At 30.6% G+C, this 14,020-nt stretch overlaps 1 protein-coding gene across 1 annotated transcript; it reads right to left on the bottom strand.

Annotated features, from left to right (window-relative positions):
* Nucleotides 1–2,076: 2,076 nt before the first annotated feature.
* On the bottom strand, nucleotides 2,077–4,469 carry LOC145066026 (uncharacterized). Its single transcript, XM_079013171.1, has 3 exons — nucleotides 4,335–4,469; nucleotides 2,690–4,134; nucleotides 2,077–2,553 (listed from the first exon to the last, which is right to left on the bottom strand). The coding sequence occupies exons 2-3, from the start codon at nucleotides 4,039–4,041 to the stop codon at nucleotides 2,298–2,300; spliced, it is 1,608 nt and encodes a 535-aa protein (XP_078869297.1). The 5' UTR covers nucleotides 4,042–4,134; nucleotides 4,335–4,469; the 3' UTR covers nucleotides 2,077–2,297.
* Between the last annotated feature and the right edge of the window lie 9,551 nt (nucleotides 4,470–14,020).

The following is a 14,020-nucleotide window of genomic DNA, read 5'->3' as shown; positions in this document are numbered from 1 at the left end:
AAAAAAAGCAAATTTAATTAGTATAGTCTACCAGAGATAAATCTACAAATGTTTATATGTAAGAGAAGGAGAATAATCTCTATGCCCATGGTAACTCTATATTAATTTTTCTCTTTTTCTTGTTTTATTTCTTAACTATCATGATGCAAAAACGGATGTCTTCTTCATGTTGTAGATATGGGTGTCAAATCGGTTGTGACACTAGGTTATCATGTTGTGTTTTTGTTTGACACGTCATGACAAAGTTTTATATAACACGAACACAATACGACATGATATTGTGTTTAAAGAATGCCCCTGTATATATTCTTATATTCTGTGAGAATTATCATATTCTCAAAGAATGCACCTTTATGTATATTTTTCACATCGTATCATCGATTGACACTCATAGCTGCAACAACATGATTTTTCTTGATACCGGCTACATGGAGAGGTGTAGCCGGTGGTACCTTAAACATGAGTCAGACATGCCGATACCATGCCCTCATCCTAATTGTTAATGGTGTAACGAAAGTGATTTTGATGTGGTATTTGCACATGGAAATGACACAAAATAGGGATGGCGGAGACATGAATGGCAAGTAGCTAAAGTTACCACCTCCATTCACATGTTTTGGGCGTCATCTTGTGTTTGGCCTCAATTACCAAATCAATAACTCCATTATTTTATAAAATCCTTTTGGCCCGAACATAACATTACCCCATCCAACCACTATGATCAAACTCACTTGGTGTGACCCGGATGTTTTAATTATTTGCATATGTTGATACCAATCGTCTGATCTGACAATTGATCAATAAATAAGGAAATGATTACAAGTCATTTTCATTGTTATAAAAAAAGCGTGTGTATAAAATTAAAATACATATAAATGCCTCTTCTGAAATGTGTAAACATGTTGTGAGTGTACCATAATGAGTCAATAAAGGCAAGTCCATTGGTCTGAATTATGTAGGCACAGATGAATGTACACAAATGCCCATACATTGATGATATATTGTAAGAAAGACAGAAACTCAAAGCCATGGTACATTGGTATTTTGTACCTACCCCGCTTTATATTGACGGCAATGCACGTCACACGTCATGTGTTATATCGTACTAGTTTTATTGCAGCAAGTACTACCATCCATGATACTTCTCCATGTGTTGCCATGCAAAATAAAAAAAAATTATAATTATAATTTAAAAATAATAATGTTAAATATGATTGTAAATTTGTAATATCTTAGGCACTTGATAGTCATGAGAATGAAAATCAACAAAATCTTTGAAGAAAAAACTTATCTCGAGTTTCATCTTATAGCATCTAATCTTCACTAAATAAAAATAATTTTACCGTATGTTACTCTTTCATTAACTTGATTACATGTTATTTTTTAGTATTTTTGATTAAATGTTATTTTCATTTGTCATTTTTTTATTTTTTTTTTAATTTTTCTTAATTAATATATCATATTTACATCTCAATTAATCATTGTTTTAATTGAAAATAACCAATAAATTACAATATTAGTATTCAAATCTCAAATTTCAAATTTAAATTAAGTTTTAGTTTAAACTTTTATATTTAATTTTTATTTTATCTAACTCATATAACATACAGGTCTCACACCTAATTTTATATTGTATCTAAAAAGGTATATGTATACAATACATAAATGCATTATTAGTTATAAATTAATAAAGATTTTCATACAAAACATTATAAGTAAAATAAAAATTAAAAAAATAATAAAAAAAAAGTCATAATTTTAGTGGTAGGGAGAAATTAAACTACTTTTCAAGGGTCGCTTGCAAATTGCAAAAACTTTATTTGCTTGATCACGTGAAATTTGATTTGACTTCATTTGGTCCTTCAAAAACACTTCAAAACTTTATAACTTCGATTTAATATCTTAACCTGAAATTACTTTACAAATTTTTTTGTCTTAACTTTAAATTAAAACGCAGTACGCATACAAATGATAATAATAATAATAATAATATATAGACTTACTCGAATTATTTCCCTCATTAAAAAACTTTTTGACCTTTGATAAACGACTTTATAAGTCTTTAACGCACGAGAATAATGCAACTTTTCGTTCACCTAAATTCATTTTCATTTATAATTTGATATCAACAAAACTTAATTACAATTTTTGACAACTTCAAACCACCTTTCGCCGGAAAATCAAGATTATCATATTCCACCTTTCAACCATCCACCACCACTTCCCGCTCAAATCTCGTTTATTATCATGTCCCAACTTTCTAAGTTAAACCCACGTCTCCGACGCCGGTGGTTAATTCACACTTCGTCGGAGAACATATTTCCCGGCGAGTCAAGAGGGAAACAAGTGTCTTCTCCACCGGTGCTCCATAAGAAATGTGCATAATTTGCAGCATAAAAAGAGTTTGTAGGATCAGCAGAAATGGCTTCCAAATAAGTCTCTTCAGCAGCCCACAAGTCTTTTCGAACTTGCCATAAAAAGCTTGCGTATTTGTTAAGTGCTTCTGCGTCTTTAGGTTCCACCATTGAAGCTCTTTTGAAGTAATCCTCAGCTCTGTTACATGGACCAAAATGTAAAAATAGTTAACCAACTGTGCCAAAGTAGAAAATCACAAACTTTTTTTTGCCCAAAAGGGAAAATGTAAGAAGACGAAAGAGATATTTTGACAAGTATTAATGGTTTTTTGTACCTATCGTAATCTCGTGTAACGAGGTACAGAAACTGGGCGTAATTCGCAAGAAGAAGCGGGTTGTCGGGTTCTTGTGAGAGACCCGTTTGATAAAGAAGCTCTGTTTTGGAGTGATCTTCTGTATCTTCTTCCTCGATTTTCACAGTCACCGGAGAAACAAATCTTTTCATAGTTTCATGATCCAGATCGCCGTTGTCTCCGATCACACCCTGCATTCTGTCAGCTTCATCCACAATCGAATTCCATGACTCCCATTCATTATCCTTACTCGCTTGACCCGAAACCGACTCCTCGCTAGTCCTTGTCGGGTTTACGATTGATGACGATGAAGTTATAGATCCATCAAATCTCCCGTCGCCGTCTGTCCCGCTAGCAACTGCCCTGAATTTCCCACCGCCGCCGTTGTTTCCGCCGATTGAGGTGGTTTTCCCACCTGAATTTACAGAAAACGTTTTGACTGATGAAGAATCGAATTTTGTTTCACTTTGGTGTTCTGTAATCGACTCTACGGTGGCGGGAGGTGGCGGCGCCGCGAGTGCGATATTGTTTGACATTGAATATACACTGTAATTGGCTAAAAGAATCATCACGTACACCATTAAAGTAGGGGTTTGGGAAAAGACTTGTTGGAACAACCAGACGAAAGATGCGTTCATTTCTTGCTGAACTCTCACAAGAATCCCCTGTAAATCTTCGTAGTATAAAAGCTCTCTCATTTGAAGTGTGTAGCTTTGAAGCTCTCGGATTATGAACACCATTGAAGAGAAAGCTTTTTTTACTGAACAATAGGCAGATTCACCTGCGTCTCTTATTCCCTCCTGCCATTGTTTCTTCCTCTTGATAATTCGTAATGAAAATGGCAACTCAACGCTGTTCGCCTTTCGCTCAATACTCGCCGGAATCATATCCCCTGGCCAGTCAGGCACTTCCATCTTCAAACCAGCAAATGGGCTCTGGCTCTCCGATGCCAATTCCAATTCCAATGCTAAACCGTCATACTTCTCTTTATTGCCAAATTCGTCGGAAACTTGAAACTGGAGAGCTAGTTCTCGAATTTTCTTTGAGAATTCTTCATCCGAAAACTCTGCATCTAAGCTGGCGGAGACGGTGCGTTGGATAAGCTGCGGCTCTCTAGATGGGTCGGATCTCTTCAGCTTCGTCCCAAATATCGCCGACCGGTGAACGTAGCGGTAAGCCAGTGCGCGGTGGGTCAAACACCGTCGTTTTGCTGACGGTGAAGAGATTGCAGAGGCTAGAGTTTGCAATGAAGAAGAAGGAGAAGAAGAAGAAGGTGATTGTGGAATCGAATGTTGTGATAAACTCAGACACCTATTCACCATATCCGTCCTCATTTTCTAGAGAGAGAAAGTGAAAAGTGCGAACAGAGATTCAAAGATGCAAGCTTATAGATCCAATAACCACCGAGTGATAACTTTCCTTCAGACCTGAAACGAGTAAACATCAAGCAAAACCATCAGCAAAAAAAGTCAATAATCTTCTACAAATCTCAAGAAAATAATGATTATGCACACATAAACACACACTTTTGAGCATTAAAATTGGATCGGGAAACAGAAACCAATGGGAATATAGTAATTCAAGAGATTGACATCAATAAACGAAATTGGTCATCGAGATTACAAACCTAGAGCAACTATTTCTGCAACACCGTAGTTTATGGCGACAGTGAATGTTTTCCGGCGAGGTACGACGGAACGTAACTTCACTTAGCAAGAAGGAGAGGGGTGTGAGGTCATATATATATCTCTCTAAACACGAGGGATTCCTTCTCACATAAAAAAAAAATCTAGGGTACATTGAATTAATCACATCGTATGTTTTTGTGTATTTATACGAATACGACTGGCAGAAAATCAATACGGAATACAATTTGTCCCGTATCACTAGGTCTTGTATTTTTAATCCAGTCCCTACACTTTTTATTTTGTTTCGTTTTGGCGCTACTCTTGACAGTCTTGTGTGTTGTTTTCTTATATAGCACACGTGACAAATTAGTTGCCTAAACATATACGTAAATATTAAATTGTGATATTACTTTTTTAGAAGCGTAAACTGATTTATTCATTATTTTTATTTTTATTTATATATCAAATGGGACTTATAATTCTTAGACAAAATTGCACTAATGGTCCTGGTTAACTAAAAATTATCGTTTTGGTCCAAAAAAATTTGAACTAACAACAAATATCCAAACTTTTTATTTTGTTGCGAGTTTGGTCCAATATTGTTTGTACTTTTTTATAAAGACAATTTTGCCCTTATTATTTAATTTTTTATTTTTCTTTTATTACAACAATTAAAAATAAAAGAAAATTAAAATACTATCTTTCTCTCTCTCTCTCTCTCTCTCTCTCAAAGTCTGTAACTCCATCTTCTTTCATCATTATATACTTATAAAGGAGGCATTTTTCCTTTTACCACATTCATTTGAAACTCTCATGCACTTTTCCTTTCACCACATTCAATTGAAACTACCATGACTTTTCAATTTCTTTTTAATAATGATTATAAGTTGGTTAATAAGGTTATATAAAGTTATGTTTATTAACTTTTAACATATTATACTTAATTTATTAGTTTTAATATATTGTTGGATGTAAACCATTATAATTTTAAAACTACAATTTTTGAACAATTTGTATAAAATACTTAAACTATAAATTTAAATATAACATTACATTGTCAACTTAAAATGCAATTTAGTTTAACTTAAACAACCCAAAGAATATTTTATAAATAGTTAAAAGTGATAAATTGTAGCGTCTTTTTAATAATGATTATAAGTTGGTTAATAAGGTTAAATAAATATCAAACATTAAGGGTAATCATAAATAAACTAAATTTCAATATTAAAATAATATATTTACTTATACTTATAAAGTTATGTATTTAATTTTTAACATATTATGCTTAATTTATGAGATTTAATATGTTGTTTTATGTAAACCATTATCAGTTTAAAGCTACAACTTTTAAACAGTTTGGACAAAATACATAAATTGTTAATTTAAATATAACATTACAGTATTAACGTAAATATAAATTTCAGTTCCACTTAAAAAACTCAAATAATATTTTGTGAATAGTCAAAAGTGATAAATTATAATGTTAAATTGAAAAACAAAATTGTAATCTCAATTTCACAAAAATATTTTCTAAAGTTATATTTATAATCGTTAAAAATTTTCAACTAAGTAACTTAAAATAACTTACAATAACAATAGTTAAAAATAACTATATATAAATGATTATATTGTTACTTTAAAAATAAAAAAACACAACGTTTAATGTTTTAAATAATTATAATAATAGAATTTAAAATGTTAAGCAAATAAATTTCAAAAAATTAATTAACAATAACAACTATAAATAAAATTAAACCATATATTATATTTAACTTTATTCATGAGTAACTCGCAGGTAGAAATCATTCAAACGATTGAGATTATGTAGTTATAATAGATGTATATATATTATCATATAATTCAAAACAATCAGTATATAATATCAATTTAGTATACAAATTATTATATAAGATTTAACAACAACGTTATTGTTATAATTAAAAAAACATATATTTGTAAAAATTTCAACTATATATATGTTTCTGCGCAACGCGCGAGCATTCGCCTAGTTTCATATACACTGATGCAACACCACTTGCAGGAAGATGAAAATTGTCGATACACCACCGTCAGCCGCCTTCGTCACCACCGTTAGCCACCGTCATCGTCTCCACAACAACAACCACCGTCAGACAACCTTCAAGAATGCGACCACCGACATCTTCTTCATGCCTTATTTTCTACGTTATCGGATTTGGAACACCACCCTCTACCTTCTCTGATATCGTCTATTGGAAACCATACGTCGTCATCGTCGCTATTAGGGTTTTCACAGATCTTCACCTCTAACGTAGGAAGTCGTCGCCGAAAACCCTAACTCTGATGAAATAGGATGTTGTTTTCAGATCGTTGCCCTTCTCTCCACCTCTTTAAGATCTGATAACCCTTCTCTCCCCCTCTCCTAGATCTGAAAACCCTGTAAACCCACCTCTATGACGTGTCATAGATCTGAAAACCATGTAAACCCACATCTGTGATGTAAACCCACCTCTGTGAGGACATCAGTGATGGCCGGTACAAAGAAATGGGTATTTCAATACAACTCGGATTCACTTTGTAATACTTTACACTTTTGTTCCATTACTTGAAGAAATCAAGTAAAAAATTTAAACCGGAAGTGCTCAAACGAAGTGGGTTTTCTGAGAAGTTCATTACTTGAATCTTTATATAGATCGATGGTAGATGGAGATGGAGGTTTTAATTGGGTTTTTTTGTTTATGTGTGTGTATGTGAGTGAGAGTTTTTTGTTTGGTTGAAATCTTTGAGCCCTGGAGTGGGTGTAATTGTCTTTGAAGAACAATCAAGAACATGAAAGTTTTTTAGGTATGGTGTTTGATCTGAAATTTATTGATGATGACGATTGTTTGGTGTTTACTGAAGTGATACATGAGCTCTTACTGAATTTCTGATTCGATAGATTATGGGTTCTCAAAACAACTCAAAACAGTCAAAGCATTTAATCCAAAAAAAACTCAAATCTATGCTTTTGTTGAAAAAAAAAACATGTGAAAAACAATAAATTTTAGTGGCAACTGGATATTTGATCTAAAAAGATAAGGGTGAAATGAAGAATGCGTGTTTGTTGAATTCCAGATACGAAAGTTTGTTGATGAACTTAATTCATATTCGGAGAGAGAGAGAGAGAGAGAGAGAGAATATTTTCTATTTTCTTTTATTTTTAATTCTTTTTAATTGTTGTAATAAAAAAAATTAAAATTTTAATAATCATGGGCAAAATCGTCTTTATAAAAAAGTTCAAACAAAATCAGACCAAATTCGCAATAAAATAAAAAGTTTGGACCTCTGATGCTAGTCCAAACTTTTTTGGACCAAAGTGACAATTTTCAGCTAACCACAGGACCATTCGTGCAGTTTAGTCTAATTCTTAATCGCTCGATTGAAAATGTTATTTCTTATCCCATTTTTTTCCTATTTATGGTGGCATAATAGTATCAACTCAAAAGTAATCATATTCATTTCGGGAATAAAGTTTACTCTCTCCTTTTATATATTTTTATACTTATAATTTATTTTTTACCTAAAAATTATATTATATTATATATATATATATAGAGAGAGAGAGAGAGAGTCAAGATCATATATGAAGGAAATTTTTGGTAGGAAGGTAAGAAGTTTTTTTTTTCTACATATTTTTTTCGCGAACAAACAAAATGAATCATTAGATGATTCATTTGTAAGATGATTCACAAGAAAAAATTCTCAAAAAAACATCTCGATGATTAATTTATACAATGATTTTGTTGTTATTCACTAAAATTGTCACAAAAGTGAATTTTTTCTTAATTTACTTAAAAATGAATCATAAAGATGTTTTTAGGAATTTTTTCTTGTGAATCATCTTACAAATGAATCATCTAGTGATTCATTTCTTTTGTTCGTCAAAAAAATATGTAGAAAAAAAACTTCTTACCTTCCTACCAAAAAAAAATTCTTACCGGATCTATATCCTATATATATATATATATATATATATATATATATATATATATATATATATATATATATCACCCTACTTAATAAAAGAGTCCTATAGTAGCCACGTGGCGTCTCCTCTTTACATAAAATTTCAATGTAAATTACCCAATATGCACTTCAATATGTATAAACATGTTTTATTTTGAATCCCACAAAATCAGCAAAAATATTTTTTGAAATCATCTCCTTAATTACCGTCAATTTCAAGTGTATCACCCAAACCTTTCTTCTGAGATTCAAATTTTGAAAACCATTGGAACACTACCCACCTCCGATCAACAAATCACCACCAAACAACCGTTTGTGTTACGTATCGATTAACCGGAGATGAAGATGGGATATTGTTATCTATCTCTCTTCTGTTCAACTGAGTTATCATCTCTTTCTTTTGCTTCCCAATGTCCACCCCTACCCGACTACCCCAACTCTCCTCATACCCTAGCTCCAACCATATCTTGGTGTCTCGCTGTTTCCATCTTTTTTCCCTCCACGTTTTCGTTAATTCGTGTTTATTGATGCAGATTACAAATCTCGGGGTCCAATTTCTTCAATTAGGTATGGAGTAAAAGCATTGGTGAAAGCAGTGCATCTTGATGTTTCATCTCTCTTTATGTCCTAACCTGGTAACACTTTTTTTTAATCATTTAGACTACGAGAACGGCTTTAGGGTGTAAAATAAACTTTGGATTTTTCTTTATGTACATAAACTGTATACCTTGTTTGGAGATCTGCACAACTAACAGCTTATATGGAATTCCTTTTCTAATTAGAGTTTTGTTTCATATATTGAGTTGAGAAACCAAACTGATTCCGGATTTCACACGGTGCATAAAAAATTACATAGAAGAGTTCTCAATGATTTTTCCCTCAAATATGTTCTCTTGAAAACTTTAGATGTTTATCTTTTGGCTTTGTTGAAGTTATTCATCTACATTTTTCATTTTTCTAACAAGTATGTGTCTTTGCTATAGTCATGGTTAAAGTTGAATGGTAAGATTGGTCATGGCATGTTCATGTCACAATAACTCCTGAATTTGGGAGGCAACAGTTGGCTAAGAAATTAATGAGCCTGCTAGAAGACATACACAAAAAAAATTTAGTTGATCTTTATTTATTATTAAGTTGAATATGTGTTCTATTTTTGTGCATCTACGTTATTACATTTTTATAATAGTTAGAGGACATATATTGCATGTATTAATGGATCAATAAAAAATAATGGAGTTCACAAATCATAGATGTCAGGTTCACCTTTTCTTTTCTTTCATCTTCATGAAACATTTATGTTAACTCGACATTATTTTTCTATCTGTTTCATAGATTGATTATGTTCTAGATGAGTCCTCAGTTGGGTTTCTCTTTTCTAGAAGATTTTTGTTGATTCGATAATCATTTTCTTCACAAGGTGATTTGTAAAAGGTTTGGTTTTGAAGTGACACCTATGGAATTGCAAATGGTTAGAAAGTATTGATGAGGAAAGATGGGGTGCAACTTGATTCTAAAGCATAATAAGTTACGTATCACAGAACTATAGGATTGTCCTCTCATTTATTTTTACTTATTAATACGTACTTTATAAAATGAATCCAAATATAGCATTTTGTTTTCGAGTTTTAATCATTAGAACATCATAAATTGAAAAGTTTGCTCAATTGTAGAAATAATAATTTATTTGTATTTGGACGGCTTATAATTGGTATATTCTTTATGTTTTAAGGTTATAATTAGAAGAAATTCAAGTATGATTTTTTGACCAGGTTCTTTATATATTTTTTTACTTAGGTTCTTTAATATATTAAAATTCATTTTTAACCATAATCAATCAGATATTAATTATTTTGTATGCAGATTGTTGCAGGTAAACCCATAGATACCATGCGAGGATATAACGACTCTACAATTTTTTCTTTCCAAAACAGGTTGTCATATTTCAAAATAAATATGTTTTCCTCCTCACACACCACTCTGCAATTTAACAATTTTTATACATAATAATGTTTATAGACTTCAATACCTTAATCTTCATAGTTTGTGTTGACTATTATATGGATAAGTTCATAAAATTTAAGTATAATGAAGTAGAAACAGAGATAATAGTCTAAAAATGGACATTATATGTACTTTTTGTCAACATTTCAATCTATTAGTTCACTGCTTATTCTGTTTGATTCTGTTCAGCTTTCACTAATCCTTTAATTGGAGGTGACTTATATAAACAAAGTCAAGACTAGAAGAATTGCTCAGTTTGATAGGCTTTGTGATATTACTGCTAGGTAGATGTGCACAATAATGGATGTTGAAAAAGACATGCTTTTTCCTTCACCTGCATCACCCACTATATTTGATTAGTTGGGTAAGATGGATATGTTGTCAAAAGGGATCTCAGGCTGGCTTATTTCATTATTTTCTTATTTATTTTTAATCTCTTTACAGGTTTATGTTTCGTTAATACCCTGATGCAAAATACATAGTGGTTAGGTCAATGGATAGAAACATTCGACTCTTTGGTTTTACCGGATAAAAGGATATTGCAATGGAATCCGATTTTATGAAAAAGTTAAGGTGTGTGTGGTTGTTGTTTATGGGAATTTGAAGTGTATCATTTTAAAAATGTTTTTTTTTTTGCGATGGAACAGAATTTAATAAGAAAAGTTAAATATTGTTGGGTTTCTATGCATCTAAATATTTTTAGTTATAGTAATATACATAAAAGTCACCATTTTTTTACCATTTTATAGTTTAACCAAAGTATTTTATTAATGAAATCCATATATTTTTTAACGAAAGTTCCTTGTGGCCACTGACCACAATGGTTTCTTATTTATTGATTTATCATACTCGAATACTCTTCACACTGGTTTGCTAAATTACCACTATATTATTTATTAATTCTTTAATTTAGTTAGATCCTATTTTTTCCATTTATCCCAATAGCACATAAAATGCAAAATGTAACAATTACTTTTGTTGTTTCTCAAATTAGCATCTTACTTTACCTATATCTTTATAAATATTTTACCCATGGTTTCCACGGGTTGTAACCTAGTGTGTGTGTGTGTGTATATATATATATATATATATATATATATATATAGAGAGAGAGAGAGAGAGAGAGAGAAAGTTCAAATAAAAACAGTAAAAAGTGTGAGAACGTAAAAACACTATGTTTATGTTATTATTCTATAATGAATTTTGTATATGTGTATTGTTGAAGTAATTCTAATATAAATATTAATTTTCGATTAGTCATATATTAATTACAATGTTATTATTCTATTATAAACTTATGTATGTGCATTTTTGTAGTAAATTCTAATTTTAATTTCAACCTGTGACTATTCATTTATTCTTTGCTGAATAATAACATAAAGTTGTCGATACAAAATTCATTGCAGAATAATAACATAAAAAAATGATTGTACGTTCTCACACTATTTACTGTTTTTATTTGAACAGCCCCTATATATATATATATATATATATATATATATATATATATATATATATATATAATGTAACGAATTCATATAAAAGTTTAAAGGAAAATAACACAAGTTATTAAACTTAATGTCAAAATTTTAAAAAGTAAAATGTAGTGATTTCTTTTGTGAAAAAAATCAATTTTGATATGTCAACATTTCATGTTAGCATGTCATGTCACGTCAACAGGTAACCGGGTTAAACGGTCAATTGGTCAGAATTGGAAAACACGGTATTAAATTTGAGACAAAAGAAACCAATGTTAAATTAGAATTTTGATATAAACTTAATATCTTTTATGCTATTTACCGCATATGTATATATATATATATATATATATATATATATATATATATATATATATTGCTAATGTCATAAAAACCTTTAAATTTTCAGACTTTTGTCGGTATGTTCGAGTATGTTCGAAGCTCAGCATCCGCTTTACCTCTACCTGTTTTTTCCGAAACCAATCAAGTCATCGCCTATGTGGCATTTCCTGGCTCTAGTCAGCACTTATGTGGCGCGACACATGTACTGGCAATCGGCTAGCAACCGGAAACCTGATAAAATGGGAAAACTGAAAAAATCATAGCATGTATGCAGCGTAAACGAACAAAAAAATTCAGCTATGGGCAAAACCGACAAAAACATAAAAACTTAAGGGGTTTTATAGCATTAGCCCATATATATATATATATATATATATATATATATATATATATATATATATATATATATATATATATATATATATATATATATATTAGGAACTGATTAACGTATTTTATAAAGGATTATAAATATAAAGTTTGGTTTTGTATGTGTCAAATTCATGTATAATATTTATTTATAAGTGTATAATAAATATAATCTAAATTATTTAAATTTATTGTAATGAAAAAAAATTATATATTTGTTAAAAGCTAATTATTTGATAATATATGTAAGCTGCAAAATGTAATATATTAGGGAATATTATTTTTGGGGTTTTAATTAAGATCATTTTATGTTTTACAAGATTTTGATTGTAGATTGTCATTTTTCAAGATTGAAATCTTATTTAAGATCGTGATCGTAGGATTTGATCGGGATCGAATGATTTTACCAAAATGAACTCATATTCAAGTTTTCTTGCGATACGTAAATAATTGATCAACTTTAGGTTCTTAAGCATTAAACATAATTATTTTTGCTACAAGTCGTAGAAATTAAGAAGAAAACATCTTAATTAGAAGAAAACAATATCATTTTGAGCATGCACAACTAAGGACATAAGATCACAAAAAGATTATTATGAGTGTGTTTTGCTTAATTTGAGATGTATTGAAGAAATAGTGATGCGTTACAAAACTTTTTGCAACTTGTGATGCTTGATTTTAACTTGAATATATGAATTTTTAGACTCCGCTATATAATAAAACTAATGGGGCGAGATCAGGATCGTAGTGTGATTGGGATCGTTTTTTACTTGTAGGATCTTAAAATCATAAGATTTTAAGATCAAAATCAGGATTTTAACAACCTTGGGCGAACTATACATTTATTGATATCATACACAAACATCAACCATTTAAATTTGATTACAACTCGCGGAAGATAGATGTATGGAGCCCTTAGTGAATATAGCATCATTCTGAGAACCGGAGAGAACATTTAGAACTCAAAAACCCAAGACATCTGTAACAACCCGTTGTTCGAGTCACTAAAAGCAATGAAATTCACAGTAGTTCAACCAAAGTTTACACTAGTATATAGAAGGATTTAAAATCCTTCACTCTAGAACATAATACTTAGTGTAAATAATGAAACACCATGTCTTTGGAAACATATATAATCTTAACACTTAAATGAAATCATTATATATATATATATATATATATATATATATATATATATATATATATATATATATATAATTTGGTTTTTGAAATCTAATTCCAAACACCAAAACCAAATTCCCTAAAGGGTTAGAGGCATGACCGAATTCCTTCTTCCTTTGACCAAGAAACCGAATTCACCTCCATTTGGAAAAGCATGGACCGAATTCTCTTTGCCATTTGACTAAAAACCGAACACACATTATCTTGCTAACTTTACGACCGAATTTAAGAAGGAATTCGGCCTTATAGGACCGAAAACAACTCATTTGAGGCCCATTAAGTCGAACACACTCCCTATATATATATATATATATATATATATATATATA

Source organism: Lactuca serriola, chromosome 8, assembly GCF_051521515.1.
Source record: "Lactuca serriola cultivar US96UC23 chromosome 8, Lser_US96UC23_V15, whole genome shotgun sequence".
Taxonomy (NCBI): Eukaryota; Viridiplantae; Streptophyta; class Magnoliopsida; order Asterales; family Asteraceae; genus Lactuca; species Lactuca serriola.
The sequence above is the reverse complement of the archived record's forward strand: the minus strand, read 5'-3'. Positions and strand labels throughout refer to the sequence as shown.